A 21,093-nucleotide genomic window follows, 5' to 3' on the forward strand; every position below is an offset into this window, starting at 1 on the left:
AGAAAGAATATTAAATCAATCTTATCAAGATCTGTCTCAAAATTAACTGCATGCAAGTGTAACGAGATAAATTTTGATCAATTAAAATGTTACGGCGTCTTACAGAGAGTGTTACAGTGCATTTACTACAACATGTTTAAGGTTACGGTATAGTATCGACGGGAACTAGAGGTTTCGGTAAATAACAAGTTCAGTAAATTGTATTAATAAAGTTAATGTTGTGGTGGTTTCGGTACAATGGATCTTTATAGAGGTATACCTACAATGAGGTGTTAATAACACCTATTATTGGATTACATCAGGGGCATATATTTGCAAACCAGTGATTAATTTTTAATTGATTAATTAATGCAATGCCTACAGTAAAGAATTTAGGGGCATGAATGAGCTACCAATGAACTTTTTGAAAATAATAATTTTAGGTACCAAACCAAAAAATGTAGATTGAATTAAACATGTAACTTTATTATAAAATTTACGATTAAAAAAAATCAATACTATTTTTGTTTAAAGATTTGGTGCATTTATTTAAAAACAATTAATTCTTAACATTATTTACAGTAATTGAAGTAATTAGTAAATGAGTAATTATGTTAATGACTTACTCAATTTACTCAATTGAAGGAATGCACTTTTTACAAACTGTGCATAAAATAACTCATGATAGTTTTTATCCTTTTATTTAATTTTTATTCATACATACATACATTTACATAATTTACAACATGCAGTATATAACAGTGAAGAAACATTTCAATAATATCAGTCAGTCACATAACAATATTTTAAATTTAATATAATATTTGGAAATTATAAACATTTACATAATTTGTAATACAAACATTTAGCACAATACAAGCAGATTTTATATATACACGGGCATGAAGGAACTTATCACATTATTCAACAACAACAAACAATAACAACAACATTTATTTCAGCAAATAAAGCGTATACAAGCTCTTAGCCTACACATATACATTTTATACATACAAGTAATACAAGTCATGGCAGATGTGGATTAAGTGTTAAATTGAACACATGGTGTTAGTGCAAAAAATATATAATATATTCGTTTGAAAAGATATGTTCAACATTGACAACAATGTAATGTTAAGAAGTACAGTATTCATTCACTGAAAATTAAGTTAGTATCCAGCAACAAGTTATAGAAATTATTAAAAATCAAATTATTTCAATACGAGAATTATGGTTATAGTTACATGTATTTATAAAAAATAACAATTTCTGAAAGTTGATAACATAAATTATTAATAGCTTAGCCATTAAAAAAATAAATTCAAAATGAAACAACAAGTTGAGCGGAAACAAATTAGCATTGTTTATAATGCTATTCAAATTTATAAGGAATGAGAAATTGAATTTGAGTTTAGGTATGTTGTGCGTGGAATAAAAGATGGAATAATGTTAAAGGGTTGTTACGTTCTAAAAGACTAATTACGTATCTAGCAGGCGTCGTAAATTTGAATCTTCGTATATAAACTATGCTAGACTAATAAGTATAGTTTTATTTTCACTGGACATCAGACTTTGAAACTTTGAAATTGTTTGCCATCTGCAGTACTGTGACTTTAAAAGTTTTCTTCTTAGGTGCGTATATATGGGGAAAACTAGTAAGAAATGGTACTCAGTTTCTACAGTATTCATATTACATAATTTGCACTTACGGTTTTCTTTTTCAATATTATTGCATCGCCCCCTTTCTATTTCTAGGTTATGCGATGATAAACGGAATATGCTTAGGGCAATTTTATATTTTGGTTCATTAATTTTGTCTAAATAACTTTCTAAAGATAAACTATGTTTGAATAAACAATACGTAGAGAGACGGGTAGAGCTGTTAATATCGGCTGTTTATGAATGGTATGCTCACGTGACAATGCAACTTTCGTTAGACAGATGCCTTGTAACCCTCGATGACCACTTCTCGACCTCAAGAACTGACCAAACACATGACAAACGTCCCACTTCCCACTGGTCACTCGGCAAACAACGTTGTTTGCTGAAAAACTCATCTAGTTTACTTCAATAATTCAAATAGCCGCACAGAAAATCTTACCGAAAACCTGGCGTAAATTTTTTGTCAGCTGTTTTTGTTATCTTGATAGGTCCTTTAGCATAATGAGGACCGAAAGGTTACTGGTAAAATAAAGGATTTGACAAAGTGTCTTTGACGAAATTTAGTTTACACAGCGGATAACATAGATCTGGACCGGCTTAAGAGAAATAAAAAGAAATACAAGTGGCCGATGTGTTAGGGATTAAAACACTCGCAGGCACAAGACTTTGTTGACTTTTAAGATCTGCTTATGCGTTTGTGTTCACTCAGAGTAAACACTTACATATGATATTTTACATTTAGCACATTACAATCCGACATCTGTAACACCGAAACGTATATCTTGTAAACTTTGTCTCAATTTATTCAAATTGAAGAGAATATTATAATGATTTTAAATATCAGTATCTTACATGCATAATTATACAGTTAACTTTCTTTCAAACAAAAACTACCAAGGCATCAACAGAAACAACAACTACAATTAAACTATTATACAATGCTTTCATGATTGATATTATATACTTGTTACACTCAATTTATTATGTGCATCTAGCTGAGTTATAACTACTGTTTTCTATTTGTCAGTCCTCGTGAGAATGTTCAAATAAATAACATACAATGTATACTGCAGTATTACATAGAATATTGCAATGATTTTCACGCCATATTCTTTGATTTCAATTTATACAGTAGGCGTATTGATAATGTGTTAAATAGAGAATAATAGGTTAGTGTTGATTATAGATCAGGTTTATCATGCGAGGTTTAGGAAACAAAAAGCACGAGCCTTGGCGAGTGCTTTTTCGTTTTCGTGCCGAGCATGATAAAACTGATCTATAATCAACACTAATCTATTATTCTATTTATCCCACTTTTTATTTTGTAAACCTTTTTATTTAAACAAAATTTGTTTGACTTGATAATTTCGCTGGATTTATGACGTAATTTCGTCGAAATATTGACGTCATTTCCTGCCGTTGATTATAGATGATATTTAATCAATGGGGCTTTAATCAACCGAAATCGCTGTAAAAGTGGGATAATTACTATATAATAGTATAACGGTTGTACAGTGCAATGATAAAACATGGATTGAAATAATTTTCAATCCATGCTTAACGGAAATGCTGAGTATATGGTTCCTGGTGTTATGAGTCCCCGGAAGGACGTGAAAAAATTGCGCTCGCCGCCCATATTTCAAGGCGTCGGCGCGGGGTATTGGGTATAGTTTTCAACTAGCAATAACCACGCCTCGGATAAACCTCATTGGCTATGGTACCGCCACTGCGCAAAGCTAAAGACTATAATAAAATTATGGTATTTATATCAAAATTATATTTAATTGCTATAATATTTATATATTTTTGTCACGATATTCACACTTGATCAGACACAAAATCACAATTGACAATGATTATTATTTTTTTATGGCAACACTAATGTTTGATTTGTAGATTCACATTACGTCCCATTTAACAAAGGGAGAAAACTGCCACAGTCGTATTTATATACATGCGTATGTGTAACGTTTGACTACATAAATTTAATAATGGAACAGATAATTAGTTTCAAAAGTTGCAAATCAAATAAAAGACAGTAAAAACAGCATTTTTTTTATAAATACAAACAGCGAGTAAATTTATTTCGATATTAAAGATTGGCCTTGAGTTTTTTTCCAATATTTAGGTACTTTCGGTTTATATGTTTTGTGTATGTACTGTACATTCTCTAAAAATGAACAGGCTCCGCGACATCGAACATAAGTTGAGTCATAAACGCTTCAACTCATTTTTTTTTGTAGCTTACATTCCGAATAAAGATGAGTCTGAATAACATCGAAAGACTGGAAAACGTACAAATAACAATTGCGCACTTATTTGAAGTTAAAAGTGGCGGATAAAGCTTAACAATAGAAGGTTTCAGCGCTTCAAAGATAAATTAGTAAAGTAAACATTCAAAATAGGGTTACATTTTTTAACAAAATATGCCCGTTTGCGTTCAATTGATTTGTACTGGTTGCATTGCGATTTTGTTAAAAAAAAGTTGGCTCAAAAAGTAAGCTTCATGATTATGAGACTATATCTCTTTGACCTAGAGAGCAGGCATACTAATTTGGACAATTCAAAGGCCATACACCAGGAGTGATTCAAGGGATCAAGCTGATTATCGTACTAGGTCTAGTTTATACAGAACAAAATACTTTATTTTGACCTAAGCGTATACAGCTCATCGCCATTAAATATATATACAATAACAACATGCGTTTCAATTGAATACACAACATACATACTTTCCAAGAAAGGTCAATTTTAATACAGGACAATGTTTCGTGAAAATGTCACATATGCTCAAAACTACTGACATCAAGTTTAATTATACTTTGAATAAAATATTTGAGGTTGAGTGCAGAAAAAACTATTTTGGCAAGTTTGGGTTAATTTAAGGAGAAAAAATTTCCGGGCGATCTTGCCGGTTATAGGTCTTTAACGAGATTATATGCCCACACACTCTAATAACAAGTTTCATGAGGATTCAATGTAAACCATTTTTGTTAGAAATCCGACAATACTTATTTGGTAAAGTCATTTTTAGATTAAGGTGATATTGGTGTTGGATCTTTTATACGATTACATACCAACAGGCATTATTACCATGTTTCATGATGAGGCGATTAATACTACAAAATCGAAGGCGGACAAGGCTCATTTAATCAAGTTTTTTGTACTATTAAAGAGTCCTCATCATTTGGGCGATTGTTCCCCTAAATGGTATTTTAATACATGAAATATATGACGTATTTAATGCAAAAACAATTAATGTCGTAATGCACATACTTTTACTACTTGTAGTTATAATTGTGATGCTATTTTATGATTTTGATGTACTTAATTTAAGCAAAGTATTCATATTTTTGCTATGATATTCGTGCTCCTACCTTAATGTTCGACAAACATAGATCTGCTTTAACTATGTTAAATTTATAAACAAAATACAACAATAAAAAGAAATCCCGATTGTAAAATGCATTTCTCTTGCAAAACCAACATATTGACATATAAGAAACAAAACATGATTCGCCTTATCGAATTTTACCGGCCGTTTTGACACATTTGTTATTAAATGCGCACATTGCAATATCGAAGTTAAACTCTACCCATACGAGATTTTTAACGTCGTTCATTAGTCTATAAACAACGATAGTATAACCATTATTTCTTCATTAAACAGAACTTTATACTTTTAATCTTTGTTCAGATATTTAATGAGACTTTTTAAATTAAACGACACATTCTACAACCACGACACAACACAATAGTACAATTTCAGTGTTTCAAAGAATTGATATGACATTTTTTGAAATGAATAGATTTTAATGGTCCGCAAAATAATTCAATCATTTTGTATTTGCATGCACACATTTTTGTAAAATTTAAGTAGAAGAAATGTTGTTGGTAGTGTTGGTTATTGGAGATGAAGAAGTAATAGTAGTAGCAGCAGGTGAAGTAGTTGAAGTAGTAGTAGAAGTAGTAGTAGTAGTAGTAGTAGTAGTAGTAGTAGTAGAAGTAGTAGTAGTAGTAGTAGTAGTAGTAGTAGTAGAAGTAGTACTAGTAGTAGTAGTAGTAGTAGTAGTAGTAGTAGTAGTAGTAGTAGTAGTAGTAGTAGTAGTAGTAGTAGTAGTAGTAGAGGTAGTAGTAGTAGCAGTTGTTGTTGTAGTAGAACTAGTAGTAGTAGTAGTAGTAGTAGTAGTAGTAGTAGTAGAAGTAGTAGTAGTAGTAGTAGTAGTAGTAGTAGTAGTAGTAGTAGTAGTAGTAGTAGTAGTAGTAGTAGTAGTAGTAGTAGAAGTAGTAGTAGTAGTAGTAGTAGTAGTAGCAGCAGCAACAGCAGCAGCAGCAGCAGTAGTAGTAGTAGTAGTAGTAGACTAGTAGTAGTAGTAGTAGTAGTAGTAGTAGTAGTAGTAGTAGTAGTAGTAGTAGTAGTAGTAGTAGTAGTAGTAGTAGTAGTAGTAGTAGAAGTAGTAGTAGAGGTAGTAGTAGTTGTAGTAGTAGAAGCAGCAGCAGCAGCAGCAGCAGTAGTAGGAGTAGTGGTAGTAGTAGACTAGTAGAAGTAGTAGTAGTAGTAGTAGTAGTAGTAGTAGTAGTTGTAGTAGTAGTAGTAGTAGTAGTAGTAGTAGTAGTAGTAGTAGTAGTAGTAGTAGTAGTAGTAGTAGTAGTAGTAGTAGTAGTAGTTTGTTAGCTAAAAGCTTATCTAGTTTACTTCAATAACTTAACTATCCGCGAAGAAAATCATAAAGAAAACCGGATGTAAATTCGTTGTCAACTGGTGTTGTTATCTTGATTGCAAAATAGCGAGAACTGAAAGGAAATTGGTCAAATATAGGCGCTCGAAAAGGTGGCTTTGAGGAAAAGTTTGCACAGCGGATAATGGTTCTGGATCGGCTAAATAGACATAAAGGGACATAAAAGTGGCGAAGTGTTGGGGATTTAAAGACTTGCAGGCACAATACTTTGTTGACCTTTCAGCTTTGCAAATTCGTTTGTTTACACTCAGAGTAAGCCCTTGCACATGTTATTTTACATGAAACTTTGTAATACTGCTTATGTACATCTTCGATGTTGCATCTAAAATTGTCAATTTACTTTTTTTCAATTTATATAAATTGAAGTACGGAATCATTAAATTGGTTTTAATATCAATATCGAATAATGCGGGTAACATAAGTAAATTGCAATACGGATATCGAGGTCTATGAACAACACGTTATTAATGCGTACGATTTTTATACAGAATTATTATTGTATACGCCGCAGTTTTAATTGGATTATAACCAACGTACAATTATACTCAAATTTGTCTCTAAAACAACAATAACAACAGCAAGAACAGACACAACAACATCTACCAATTATATTTAATATATATATATTTTTTTATATTCAATATCATACATACAATGTAAACATGTATATGATCATACAACATAGTGTTGTACAAAGCAATAACGTTCAGACATGTTATACAATATATGCTAATATGTATTTAAAAAAAAATTCTTTATGATTGTTTTAGTCATTTGAATATGTGGCTGTTACGTTAAGTGTATTGGCATTTGGATCCTTCCGTGAAACGTAACAACATAATGTAAGGACATTAAACTATTGCGCTTGCCGCCCATGTTTCAGGGCGTCGGCGCGGGGTATTGGGTATAGTTTTCAACTAGCAGTAACCACGCCTCGGATAAAAACCTCATTGGCTATGGTACCACCACTGCGCAAAGCCTTTTATGAGTGAGAATTTTTTCATTCTATGTGCAGAAAAATGGCGGAAATTCCACCAAAAAAACGACTGAAAAGGGCGGGACAAACTTTCTGTGAAATACACAGTCGCTTGATGAAATGCAATTGTCAAAAGTTTGGAATATATATTAATATTGTATTTAATCTCACAAAATGTATAACTTATTTTCCATGATACACACAATTACTCAAGACACAAAAACAATATTAAAAAATAAAAGTTGTTTGTGACTGCAATATCATAGTTGATTTTGTAAAGTATAATTACGTCCCATTTAACAAAGGGAGACCACTGTCACAGTGTTCACTCATGCAATTTGATTAATGACATAATACAATAAATAATCAAGCTGATCATTAATTGGAAAGTTGAAAATACCTTTCACTAGTGAATGGATTTTTTTAGAAATTAAAAATAAAACTGTGTGTTAATCAAACATTAACACACCATATTTTTCGATGATGAAACAATAAACTCATAATCATCCTTTTGAGGTCTAATTTTATGTGATCACCCGGGGATCGTTTTACTAACAGAGTTACGCTAGCGTATGTCTACGATTTTCGTAATTCCTTGCGTACGTTTGAAATTTTTGCGCAAATGCGTTTTACTAAAAAATGCGTACGTAAGTTTTACGTAAGTTTTAACGCAACTTTACGAACAAAAAAAGCATGCGTAAGCATTCAGTATTTTCGTAAATATGGCCGCGTTATTTCCGAGAAGGAACGCTCGAAGGAGAAATCCAAGGATTTTTAGAGATCGACCAAACTATCTAAATGTTCTGACAGAGCAAGAAATACAGCGAAAGTATAGACTGTCAAAAACACAAATCTACACAGTCCATGAATTAATTAAGGACGACATATCGCCGCAATGTAACAGAAGTCACCCATTGTCGTCAATGACGAAGGTAATATAGATTAACATATTTTGATTTTGTTGTATCATTTGAAATGACAACTTGTTAGAGGGACAGTTTGCCGCATTCAGAAAAGTACGTGTCAATAGCGCTTGCGTCCTTGACATTGTCAACTTTTTATGAAAATTAAATAATGCGTTTGCCCTTTTTGGAACTGATAACGCTATTAAAATACACAAGTATTCTTTTATTTTGTAACATCTATTATTCATTTTCAAGTGTTACTGAGTTTGTAGAACGCAATATTAACTGGATATGGGGAACTACATATGTATTACTGTGAAAAGGATTTTCATCCGAAATCTGTATCCGAATAGTGAATCTCATCCCCCTTTGTTTGGAAAACATTCTTTGACAAGTTACCTATGGAATATGCCAGAGTTTGGTATATAACCTTGTTGAAAAGATATTGATCTCTTTGATCAATTTTACAAAATGCAGTAAGGTTATTTTATCAGATAATGGCATGTTAAATTATTTGAATTATAATGCATATAATATCATGTCAAGAGACAAAACAAATTTTAAATCTTAAGTGAGATTATAAAGCAACGCAACAATTTATTTTTGTTAATCCTTTACTCTGCTAATCTCTGCTCATTCGAACACAACACTACAGTGTACATACCCTTTATGATTCATGTTTTCTGATTTTATGCGTTTGAAAAGAAAAGCTGAAAACTTTTTTTGTAGATTCACTAACATTGTGGCAAAGTGGCCGGGATCCACACATGACAGTGTAATCTTTGACAACTGTAGCTTGAAGGACTGGCTGGTGGATGGAAGCAAAGGATGGCTACAAGGAGACTCCGGCTATGGACTGAAACCATATCTTCTTACTCCAAAGGTAATTTTTCATCATCATTGACAAACCATTAATGTACATAAACATGTATGTTAAAGAGCCAGAGGATATTTGTTGCATTCTGTGCATTATCGATTTTAATTCACGAGTGATCATAGAAAATAATATTTTCACGAGTGAATTAAAATCGATATTTAACCGAATCCAATAAATTTTCCTTTTATTTAATGCTTTTGATTACAGTTTATATACATTGTTAAAGAGTTAAACTAAAGAATTTTGCTGGGATAATGACGTCATTTCGTCAAAAAAGTAAACAGTGAAAATTATCGATAATTTTCAGTTAATTTTCACTGTTTGAAACAGTGAAACAATCAGTTTTAATTCACTGATATTTCTCTATAAACCACGGAAAGCATAAAATAAAGTACTTATGGTAATTGTTTAGTTAGATAATCTTGTATAAAGATTGTTAATAATCATGATATAAAATGTATTTATGAGAGTGAGAAATAATACAATGTACTTTTGTGTACAAACATTCCTTTTGTTGAAAAAAACAATTTCTCTTATTTCCTATTCAACGGTGATTCATATCGTATTTACCAGTCCAGTAATGTTCAATGTTTTTCAATAACCTTTTTAGCTCGACTATATCTATATATACATTGTGTTTTTTTAATATGCTGGTAGCTGAATCCAATGAGCAGAGCTGAGATCGCGTTCAACTTGGCCCACAGTCGTTCGAGGATGGTAGTAGAGAGGGCGTTTGGACTGTTGAAGTCACGTTTTAGGTTATTAATGTTATAACAAATAGATTTGATTTTTAGCTCCACTGGCCAAAGGCCAGCGGGGCTTATGTCATGGTCCTTTGTCCGTTGTGCGTGTGTCCGTGCGTTTACTTTTCCTTTAAACATCTTCTCCTAAACTACTGGTCCAATTCTGATGAAATTTCTCAGGAATGTTCCTGGGGTGAACCTCTTTCAAATTTGTTCAAATTATGCCCCTGGGGTCAAATTTGACCTTGCCCCGGGGGGTCACAAAATTGAACATATGCTTAAATAAGGCCTATTTTGTGAAAACTTCAAAAAATTTCTTGTTCATAACCATCCGGCCTAGGGCTATCAAATTTGGTATGTAGTGACATCTAATAGTCCTCTACCAAATTTGTTCAAATTTTATCCCTGGGGTCAAATTTGACCCTGCCCCAGGGGTCACAAAATTGAACATATGTGTTCGTGTGTTTGTGTGTTGTTGTGTATGCATGTGCGAAAAATTGCAATAGTTTCGCGTTTGCTCAATAACTTTGTTATACATGTACAGATTTTAATAATACTTGTTATGGGTATTAACCATATTATGATGTGTCGTGTGAAAGACTCAATATGCTTATACCTTTCTTGGACAGAAACATAACTTGTTTTGCAACTCTTTCTGATGAAACTGTAAGAGAAAGTACATTGTACTTTACTGTACTTTGTACTTTACTGTACTTTATATCTCCAATGAAAGCAGGCCAATAATGACATTATGATATATCCACGTGTTTTCTTCCAGTTAATATATAGTATGGTATATTTGTTGTAGGTGTCTTCACAAAACTGGAGGCTATCCACAATTTTCGCCTCAGAAGATAGCTCTGGTTGTGACTGTATGTGCCAAGCTGCACAATCTGTGTCTGAGTGATGGTTTCCTTGACATTGATGACATTGACGTAGAAGATGATGATGACAATGTACAACTGCCACTGGAAAACCCTGACCTGAATGCGTTGCGTGCACGGGCCTTACTGATTGAGAGATTTCACTAAAAAGGGATTCTATATTAATTTAATATAGAATACCTTTTTCAGGGAAATCGCTCAATCAGTAATGAATTGATTCTCAATAGCATACTGAACTGTTTAATGTATTGTTTTGTTCATTTCACTACTAGAGTATTGTTTTATTACTATGTGATACTAGGTGATATTTAGTGTTAAAATATAAGAAGTAGTTCTAACAATGACACAATATTTTTTGATAGTTGTTAAAAATTGCAGAGAATTGTAATAACCTTATTAATTTCACACCATATTTAGTACATTTCATTTATAGCAATTTGCTGCTAAAATTGTCATTTGATTTATAATATTTTCCATTTATTGTACTTCACTAGGTGATTTTTTTCCAAACAAAACTTTTAATTGTATCAAAAACAAACATCATGAATAAATGTTTAAAGCCACACACCTTGAAATGAAGTACATGTTAATAAATACATATAGATGCAATTTCAAAATGTGCAAAATTGTCATAAAATCTCTAGCCTTGTTAGCAAGTTATTTATTGTTTTTTTTAATTTAAAAACCAAAAGTAGGATTTCTATACATATACATACATTTCGACAAACGCAATTATTTTTAAGTTTTAAAGCGCAAAAGAGACAGATGTCTACCTTGTAACCACCAGATATATTCTTATTGGCATAGATCAAATATGTTTCTCTTTTATCCTTAAACTTACTATGCCATGTATTTCATTTCAAGGTGTGTGGCTTTAAACAATGATTATTTATTGTTCATTAAGCGGAAATGAAAACAGTTTTGCAAGAAGTTCTCTGGTTCTTCTTTGCTCTAATAAAATTGCATCGAGTGTCTCATTTTGCTGTCTCAAAAGTTGCAAGACATCTTCATGGTCATCTGAAAAAAAAGGTTTATTTTTAGTAATAGAAAGAAATTCAGGCAAAATGGACTTTAACAAAGGTAGGAATAGGTAACGACTCGCCCCATTAACAACTCGCCTCATAACGACTCGCCCATTGTTAATTGGGCTAGTCGTTACAATACCAATAGAAAAACAACATGACTGCGAAATTTAAATAAATTAACATAATTCAACAGTTTATTTCTTGAAATATTACCATCTTCACTTGTCTTCTGCCTTTTGTTTTTCGTGCTTGGACTCCTGTAATAATTCAAATTAACATACATTGAAATAATTTGTTAGACGATTGTTATAATAATTGGAATAAAACAAGGGCTGTTTGTAAAACACACATGCCCCCAAAATGGACTGTCAATTGTAGTTGTTTCAGGTCACTGTGACCTTGAACTTTGACCTAGAGTCCTGAAAATCAATAGGGGTCATCTGTCGGTCATGACCAACGTCACCATGAACTTTCCTGATCCTAACCCTTAGCATTCGTGAGTTATCATCCGGTAACCATTTTACTGTTTCAAGTCACTGTGACCTTGACCTTTGACCTAGAGTACTGAAAATCAATATGGGTCATCTGCCAATCATGATCAATGTACCTATGAAGTTTCATGATCCTAGGCGTAAGCGTTCTTGAGTTATCATCCGGAAACCACTTGGTGGACGGACGGTCCGACGGAACATGTGCAAAACAATATACCCCCTCGTCTTCGAAGTAGGGCATAAAACACACCTTATGTTGATTGGCAATAATTACATTTTTATTACAGGGATTGTGTGGATATTAATAATATGTATTATACTGTTGAAATGTATTCCAAATTAATTGGTTATCTTGTTTCAGTTTAACATTATTGAATGTATCGTATTTATACTAATAGCATATTTTAGTAGTGTTTTGTCACATTATTTATATGTTTTAGATGCTTTGCTGAATACACACTGTTGTTAACAAATTGATGAAATAAAAAGAATTTGTTATAACGCACTGCACATACATTTTTGTTTTTTGGTTTGGAGTTGCGACTCCTCCTACCACCTGGGGTTCTAAAGCTACAGTGGGCTCCACACACATCGTACTGCATGATTGACCATGTTGCTCTGCAATCATCGGCTGTTGTGTTCCCGTCATTATTGAAAACAGACAAAATGTTTCTTCAACTCAAGTGCCTTTCAAAACAATGAAGATTAGAAGCACAAGTACATTTAGCGTTAGCAGCGGGGATAGCAGTAATTTTTACTGTTTTTGCGAAAACAGTACTGTTTTCGTTATCTAGTCATACCGGCAGCGGGGTGTCATTAACTGTCACAACGGCGACTGTTTTAGTGGAACGGTATGGTAAATAATATAGCTAATGACAGTAAGTAAAGATTACTTTTTTATTTGATCATTGCAATAAGGTATGTTACTCACGTTGCACAGCAAACGTGTCCACACCACCGAACCCCACAATCGACTCTTCGCCAATAACCTCTATCATCTATAAGAGATTAGATCTAACTGCACGGTAATCAACAATATAATTTGCATCAAACTTAGGCCTAAAGAAGTTGTATGTTTCCGCTAACCCGACAGACACGAACTTTTTTACCGACCCTTAACTTGTTTTGCCATTTGAAGTCAAGTTTACAGACAAAAAATCAGTTTTTGGTTACATTTGTTAAACTGGAATATTTTATCGATATAATGATTGTGCCATCTTAGAATTATATTAAATGATGTTTGCATTGATGTTTTGAAGACTTTTGTCAATGGACTTACCTTGTTAGTGGAACACAACGTGTAAAAGTCAAACAAAAGTTCAATGAAAGTTACGAAAACCTACTTTTTTATTTTTGGTGATGTTAGCGGAAGTAAAACACAACTTGTTTACGCGTACAAAAGAGTACAAAACACTTTAATTCTAAATTATATGAAAAGACACTTATGAACCCTATTAATTAATCAAGCAAGTATTTTTTAGATTTCTACGGTAGGAGTATTATTGATTTGACTTTAATGATACACTGCATTACATAATTAATTTCATCACAGCTATCAGTCAGATACAGTAATTTACATTTGATATCATTGGTTATGAATAAAAAAACAATATTCTAAGGTCACTCATCAAATGGAGATATGCTTTGATATAGCTTTCTCTTGGTATAGTCGTGAATACAAATGCATTTACTTTCTCCTCCCACTTCTCCAGTGTGATTGCTGGCCCCCCTCCCGTTTGTTTCATTGATAGGCGCCGTTGTCTTTCTTTCTTTCTCAGTTTTGTTTTCGTGTCGGAAATCTTTTTCCGGATCTCTTCCACTGTTCTTTCTTCTGCTCCCAGTGCGTTTATTCTGCATGAGATTATGTTTACATACGTCTAGCATGTTTAGTGACATTTTAATAAGCTATATCCTTATTTAACAAGAAGCCGTCGGAGACGGGTTATGATCCCCAAAGTTTTTTTGTCACAATATTGCACTATATATTCAGATAAAAGGAATCGTCTAGTAGTTGGGGGGGACAAGAATTGCACTATATGTACAGTTAATGGAAAATTTCAAACGGCCATAACTCTGTGAAAAATCATCCGACCAGAACCGGCTGATAATATGCACATCTCCTCTTGGTAGTGAAGCTTCCCATAAAGTTTAATTGAATTCCGGTCATTAATTGCTGAGAAATAGCCCGGACAAAAATTGTGCACGGACGGACGGACACACGCACGGACAGACGAAGCGGCGACTATATGCTCCCCCCCCCCAAAAAAAAATAAAATGGGGGGGAGCATAATAAATTATTATGGTGTTTTTGAGCGTTTAAACTACAGTAAGCACATGTCACGTTGTGTTTTTTTCTAATCTAAAATTGTGTTCATTGTTAAGTTTCAAAGAAAATATAATAGTGCGCTAGATGATACTCACTGTTCTGCAATTTTTTCCCACGCAAGATCCTTATCTTTTCCAGACAACGTCGATGAAAAATTGCCGTTTATCAACGCATGCTGCTCGATGTAAGCAGCTGCTAACACCTCCGTTTCTATTTTTGTCCAATTCAATTTCCTTTTTTCTCTTTTCTTCTCATTAAGCGTTACCGCATCCATTGTGACAAGTTACAACTTAAACAAGTGCAGACGACACTAGGTGACAACACACTTACGAAAGCAGATGGGTTACATAAAACAACAAAGTAAAAATAGTATAGTTTAACCGTCAGAGTTGTTGTTGTTTGTTTACATGTCACCTCCAAGTTGGAGAGTTACGATCATTTTTTTCACTTACGTACGATGTCAAACTTACGCAATGTTAGTAAAACGCACTTACGAAATGCGTACGTTATTCGTAACTTGTCAACTTACGCCAATACTTACGCAAAACTTAAGTATTGTTAGTAAAACGGTACCCCGTAGTATAATTTTTATATACGAACGCTTGCGTGTGGTTTGAATATGCGTGCACTTAAAAACACGCATTTCATTCGGTGGATATACGACTTACAGATGAAACAACAACAACAACAACAAAAGGCTTTGTTTTCAAGTTCGTTATTTAGAAACTTAAATGCACTCACTGTATTTCATAGTCAGGATATACGCCGAATATCGTTTAAAAGATACTCATTGTTATTGATACTGTTATTACGCGTCAAATAATTGTTTTACAATGGGGTCTCAATTATTTTGCTTTTGTAAAATTTTCATATAAAGAAGTAGCGGGCTGTTAATGCTTTTGTGGTTGTGATGAGATTTTGGTTAAAGTGCAATAAAAAATCTGTAGAACCAGACGTTAACTGTACATAACTTATGTTTATTTACGTGTCATATAATACAGGCTTGAGGAATTCACGTTACTATTCCACTTTGGTAATGGTGTGGTTGTATTTTTTTTTAAAAGTAAGCAACTCACAAAGAATTATAAGCAAATGTGATGTAAGCTGTAATGCCTAGTAGTAAATCCACGTTATTGTATCTTTAAAAAATCGGGTTCCGCTACTACGAGCATTATTTGAGCACAATTAAAGACTTAAACTCATTTTTAATTCTCAACTTACGACTTCAAAATTGTGTGACAGCTTCATTTTAAATACATGTGCTTTGACGCTGTCTCGAAGTGTTGAGGCACAGTAATAAATTAAAGAATGAAATATGTTTTATTTTTCTTAATATCTAAACATTTCCAAAATTATCTTTAGAAGCAAGAAAAAAATGTATTAAAGTCTTAAATTTGACCTTAAAGGTTAGACGTCCCTGGGCCTGTTTATTTAAAGAAAAAAGTTCATGGATCTACCTCAATGCATTACTGCTTGCGTCACTCCACTTGCTCCTTCAATATTACCAATGACGAATCCCGACCGGAAATCATCAAGTCTATGATACAGAATTTTGGGTAATTTACAGATTACGTTAGTTACTATAAATTTATGAAAATGACCATAACCATAACCGTATCAGTTTTACATAAATAAAACTGATTTATTTGTGTATATTAGATACAAGCTATGATCTGTTGTGAAATTAACATTTCCGTCGTCGCATGGTGCATTTTGCAACCGGTAGATTTTTGGCTATAATTTTATGAAATATGCCAAAATGAGGAAAAAAACAATATGCGCAAAGAATTTATGAAAGCTAGGTTTAGACGAGTTGTCTTGTCTTTTTGTGTTTTAACTTAAGCGTTTGTGTTTAAGGAAAAAAATAAAGGAAACAATAACTGTTGATGACAATGTGACAGTTAACTGTATTTATTGTACATCGAATTGATAAACTTATTTATGCTACTTTAAGTGGAACTTTTGTTTTCTCACACCAAAGGTGTTTTAATTGAGGTTTTATAAAAAAAGTTGCATGTGTTGTGAACTCGGTAAATTGATTAAGGAAAAACCAGGAAAATGAGCGAGGGTTAATTTTTGCAGGTTTTACCATTATCTGTTCATTCAGTGTTGCAATAGATAAATATATATATATATATAGCCCAATTGCATCATAACCACATCTTAATCAGAACATTTAAGTTCTTTTGATCTTACTTACCTTAGCGCAACAAACTTACATAAAATATCATATTTTGGTAAAATAAAACATCAATAAGATTCTTAGCATCGACAACTATGATTCAATTTAATCAGTAATTGCATTCATGTTCTGCATTATCATGCTTTCATTTGTCCTTCGCTCATTTCCAAAATACATGTGTTGAATGATTTGATGCTCCAATATATTTCGCAAGATTTGTAAATAGACATGGTAGAATTGGTCCTTGATTACTTTAAAATACATGCATACAGATATTTGGTTAGCAAATACAAACCAAAAGACTGCACTTAACACGAATGCTTTGAAGCAAAATAATGTCATATACACAAACATTTTAAATGGGAAATCCCATTACCCATGCATATTATAAACATACATGCGCAAATAACACGGTGGAAGTTGTCTCCCGTAATTAAATGGGACGTAATTATAACTTAAAAAAACAAACTTGGATGTAAAAGTAAAATTAAGTATTCACATTAAATATAACTATTGTTCTTGAAACATTATGTATATCACGACAAAAAAAAACATTTTGCAGGAATTAAATACAATTTTGTTTTAAATAATAACAAATTGGCATCGTTGTGAATTTAAAATCCGGAAAGAATATTCAATTTTTGACTTCCTTACGGGAACTGATACAACATTTGTACAAAGAATATTTTGACAACATTTGTATAAAGAATATTTTGCAAACATGTAGTACGTCTATCTTATGAATTGCAGTTGTGGTATAAGTCTTGACAAACACTGCAGTGTTGTATGTCAAATATGTTATTCATTCAATGATCGTATACAATATATGAACTTTCAACATTATAATGCAATGTAAAGTAATAATTAACTTCTTTGTACGTATATTTTGTTTTGTATATCTTAAAAGTAAGTCTGTTCTAAAAGATATGCAAGTTTTTTTTTTCATAGGGGTCTAGTACAGTTTGTGAAATTCAACGATTTTCTGATCTATCCCTTATTCTCATAGTATCGACCCTGCATAGTTTCGTGTCTTTAACGAAACACCATCGAGAAGTGCAAGACAGTAAATGTTTTTATTTTTTATTTTTAGGAGTGTTAATTTATTTGATGGTTGTTCATTACTATTACGACGATCATTCTCATGATTTCCGGTGTTCATTGGAAAGTATGTCATGTCTATTCCAGGGTGATGCTTTGATTTATAAATTACGAAACACATAATTATGTTAGGTTGTTTATGGTTTATTAGTAGTTTTATCAAATGTTTTATATGCTGCTTGTTTTTGAAAAAAAAAGTTAACAAATTTTAAGAACAACATGAGCAAGAGTTTCGTTTTTCCATTAAGATACTATTTACAGAACAAGCACATGCGCATAGTAATAAACTTTAGCAACCAATCAGAAGGGCCGATATTATGAGACACCTACAGCATGATACAGATTACTACAGAGATTAAGTCTAGCTATTATTTTGTCAAAACAATAAAACAATGCCGATTTAAATGCTGTTTAATGTCCAAAATTACACCTTTAACTTTATATTGTCATATAACACATGCGTGATTCTTTATTTTTTCACTTCCAAAATTCGTATGTATTCATTAAGAGGGTCAATACTACAGATAGACATGCTAAGTGACATAAGAAACACGAGCACAAAGGAACGCAGAAATCCAAGTTTGTTATCAACAAGTTATTAAGATCCTTCTCATACCTATTAGTTCCGAGGAAAGGTGGCTGATACCCTTATCTCCACTATTCTTCAATCTGTCCAGCTTCGGAAGCAATTTCAGGAGTTTAAACTCCCGCTGGCAAAGCTCTCCATGGGTCTGAGGCACTCACACAAACACACCACGTTAATGAATAAGCCGCTTGTTAGCGATAATGTTTGATTTATCGTAATTTATTTAATAATTACCATTGTTCGTAAATCTGACTGGCGCAAGTACATTATCAAGCATACAGAGAGCTCGACCGTGTATCTCTATACCAATTCTCGTGTTTCATAATTCACATATATCATAAAACACTTAAATTACGAAGTCGGATTCTGATTGTCCGAATTTAACCGTTTGTTATTTTCAAGTATGGTAATTTAATTTTTTTTTACAGTATCTTTTAGAAGAAACTTACTTTTTAAAAACACTAATAATTGCATTACGTCGCAAATATAATAAGTACAAAATCAATGTGTTTTAAATAAACAAACAGAAATAGTTTTGAAAGCAAATATTTTTTTCTACGATGTAAGGAATAACATGTTTTACAAAGAATATCGCAAGGTTTGTCATGCCATATTCCGCACTTACAATTTTTAACGTATCTGTATTGATTATGTGTTCATAGTGTTTTGTCACTGGCAAATATAACTGGTTCATGAACAACCGGTATATTTGTATAAGTGTCAATGGAATACATTGATTAAATTAATGTTCCAGGTTTGCTTCATTAAAATGTTTTTCTCCACTTGTTTCACTAGTCCCCATGAGGGCGTTCATAAATTGCGCTCGCCGCCCATATTTCAGGGCGTCGGCGCGGGGTATTGGGTATAGTTTTCAACTAGCAATAACCACGCCTCGAATAAACCTCATTAGCTATGGTACCGCCGCTGCGCAAAGCTAATATGCAATGTGTGTGTTTCAGAGTATATTTACAGGTCCTACTGGCCTCTTCACGAGGTTACGGTAGCCCGACCTAATATGCAAACAAATTTTTTACTATATATACAAAAGCTTTATTTAGTTACTTCACAATCTTCACAATGTATACATTTTTTTAGGATACACGCAGTGGCTTACGACACAAAAGCCGCATTTAAAATGAATAATTATGTTTGATTCAATATTAAAGATTGATTTTTTAAATTATTATAACGTCCCGTTTAACTAAGGGAAATAACATCCATAATATTATTTTTGCGTGTATTTTTGAAGATTGACTTCATGTCAGTTGAACACATATTTTCTCGGTACAGTGTTACTGGTATTCATATTAAAGTTTTGTAATGGAAATAAATCACAATAATTTTAGGAAAACTATAATTGTTAAGATCAAACTACAATTCATCTGTAATGGGATTTCTAAAAATAGTTTATCCTTTGTTTTTTTCCCAAATACTTATCAGTTACTTTGGTTAATGGTTTTAATCATGACTGCATTGTTCGTCAGTGCATTTGTGTAAAGTGCAGTACTGGTATTTTGGGCTGTATTTGCCAGTCAAAACTATGAATACAAGTATTTCAAAGTCATCAGTGCCCGATTCTTTCAAGGAATATGTCTTACTTAAATTATTGCGACAAATTACCGTTAAAATCAAGTTTGTAGCTTCAAAACATTAACTATATGAGCCGCGTTCTGAGAAAACTGGGCTTAATGCATGTGCAGTCCGCACAGGATGATCAGGGACGACACTTTCCGCTTTTATGGTTCTTTTAAGTTCATGGAAGTCCCTCCTTACCGAAAATCAAGTTTAGGCGGAAAGTGTCGTACCTGATTAGCCTGTGCGGAATGCACACGCTAATTTGGGACGACACTTTACGCACATGCATTATGCCCAGTTTTCTCAGAACACGACACATATGTATTCCTGAAATGAGATAATGCCACACGGATCAATGATTAGCAGAAGATGAATATATCTTATGCAAAAGCCTATTGTTTTCTTTCCCAACGAAAAATGGTACTTTATGTAATTTTGTAAAGTTGTTGAGAGATTGAAATGGTAAGTTAGTAAGATGGGCATAATGAATCGAACTTAAAGTGTTTTTAAGAAAAGAATTTGATGCAGCAAGCTACAATAAATATATATCTGGAAACTTTAGAAACTTTAATCACTTGAAAATTAGATTAAAGTTAAACCAGTGCAATGCGTGTTGGTTAAATTAACCTTCACACTGGTGTTACCTTAGTCTATTTACCGAATAACAACCCACGGTATTATTAGCAAGGGATTTGTAAATACACATGTATACTAAACAACAGTACCACTTAGGGCAACATACATGATTAATTCGGTTTCCGATGAATAAAATTCCACTGTAACTTTTTTCATGAAAAATTCTTGTTCCGTGTATTAAACTTCCTTAAACACAAAGGCTGAAGTTAAAGCACAAACAGAGAGGCCAGCTCATCTCAATGGTTTACTAAAAAACAATGCGAATACTGTAATTTGAACAACATTAAGACATTATATTATAAGAGATTATAAGAGATTATAAGAAATTATATAAATATAGAAATAAAAATATAATAGTTGCAAATTGTGGCATGTCATGTCATACAATATTAATTCAACAACAAATTGT

General features: G+C 32.7%; 3 protein-coding genes, 2 non-coding genes and 1 pseudogene across 5 annotated transcripts; 1 reads left to right on the forward strand and 5 right to left on the reverse strand.

The window, feature by feature from the left end:
- Positions 1-3,238: 3,238 nt before the first annotated feature.
- LOC127843295 (U4 spliceosomal RNA) lies at positions 3,239-3,379 on the reverse strand. Its single transcript, XR_008032203.1, has one exon. It is a non-coding gene; the product is annotated as a U4 spliceosomal RNA (small nuclear RNA).
- Positions 3,380-7,195: 3,816 nt separating this feature from the next.
- LOC127843300 (U4 spliceosomal RNA) lies at positions 7,196-7,360 on the reverse strand (annotated as a pseudogene).
- Positions 7,361-8,528: 1,168 nt separating this feature from the next.
- LOC127842347 (putative nuclease HARBI1) lies at positions 8,529-11,742 on the forward strand. Its single transcript, XM_052371811.1, has 3 exons — positions 8,529-9,144; positions 9,796-9,896; positions 10,690-11,742. Exons 1-3 carry the CDS (start codon positions 8,938-8,940, stop codon positions 10,910-10,912), a joined length of 531 nt encoding a protein of 176 aa, XP_052227771.1. The 5' UTR covers positions 8,529-8,937; the 3' UTR covers positions 10,913-11,742.
- LOC127842348 (uncharacterized) lies at positions 10,962-12,997 on the reverse strand. Its single transcript, XM_052371812.1, has 3 exons — positions 12,797-12,997; positions 12,004-12,047; positions 10,962-11,782 (listed from the first exon to the last, which is right to left on the reverse strand). Exons 1-3 carry the CDS (start codon positions 12,928-12,930, stop codon positions 11,655-11,657), a joined length of 306 nt encoding a protein of 101 aa, XP_052227772.1. The 5' UTR covers positions 12,931-12,997; the 3' UTR covers positions 10,962-11,654.
- A 207-nt stretch (positions 12,998-13,204) lies between these two features.
- On the reverse strand, positions 13,205-15,176 carry LOC127842243 (myb/SANT-like DNA-binding domain-containing protein 4). The gene is made up of 3 exons (XM_052371662.1): positions 14,703-15,176; positions 13,973-14,132; positions 13,205-13,279 (listed from the first exon to the last, which is right to left on the reverse strand). The coding sequence occupies exons 1-3, from the start codon at positions 14,879-14,881 to the stop codon at positions 13,205-13,207; spliced, it is 414 nt and encodes a 137-aa protein (XP_052227622.1). The 5' UTR covers positions 14,882-15,176.
- Positions 15,177-19,269: 4,093 nt separating this feature from the next.
- On the reverse strand, positions 19,270-19,409 carry LOC127843299 (U4 spliceosomal RNA). The gene has a single exon (XR_008032207.1). It is a non-coding gene; the product is annotated as a U4 spliceosomal RNA (small nuclear RNA).
- Between the last annotated feature and the right edge of the window lie 1,684 nt (positions 19,410-21,093).

This window comes from Dreissena polymorpha, chromosome 8 (assembly GCF_020536995.1).
Source record: "Dreissena polymorpha isolate Duluth1 chromosome 8, UMN_Dpol_1.0, whole genome shotgun sequence".
NCBI classification, from domain to species: domain Eukaryota; kingdom Metazoa; phylum Mollusca; class Bivalvia; order Myida; family Dreissenidae; genus Dreissena; species Dreissena polymorpha.

Bases quoted from the DNA above. Each gene is read 5' to 3' on its own strand.
- LOC127842347 (XM_052371811.1), top strand. From the start codon at position 8,938: ATGTTTTCTGATTTTATGCGTTTGAAAAGAAAAGCTGAAAACTTTTTT. The intron at 9,145-9,795 runs GTAATTTTTCAT...ATATGCTGGTAG, and splicing joins CATATCTTCTTACTCCAAAG to CTGAATCCAATGAGCAGAGC. The intron at 9,897-10,689 runs GTTATTAATGTT...TATTTGTTGTAG, and splicing joins CTGTTGAAGTCACGTTTTAG to GTGTCTTCACAAAACTGGAG.
- LOC127842243 (XM_052371662.1), bottom strand. From the start codon at position 14,881: ATGGATGCGGTAACGCTTAATGAGAAGAAAAGAGAAAAAAGGAAATTG. The intron at 14,133-14,702 runs GTGAGTATCATC...AATCTCATGCAG, and splicing joins TGGGAAAAAATTGCAGAACA to AATAAACGCACTGGGAGCAG. The intron at 13,280-13,972 runs GTAAATGCATTT...AATCTCTTATAG, and splicing joins TGGAGAAGTGGGAGGAGAAA to ATGATAGAGGTTATTGGCGA.
- LOC127842348 (XM_052371812.1), bottom strand. From the start codon at position 12,930: ATGACGGGAACACAACAGCCGATGATTGCAGAGCAACATGGTCAATCA. The intron at 12,048-12,796 runs GTATGTGCAGTG...GAATTATTACAG, and splicing joins CCAAACCAAAAAACAAAAAT to GAGTCCAAGCACGAAAAACA. The intron at 11,783-12,003 runs GTAATATTTCAA...CTTTTTTTTCAG, and splicing joins GCAGAAGACAAGTGAAGATG to ATGACCATGAAGATGTCTTG.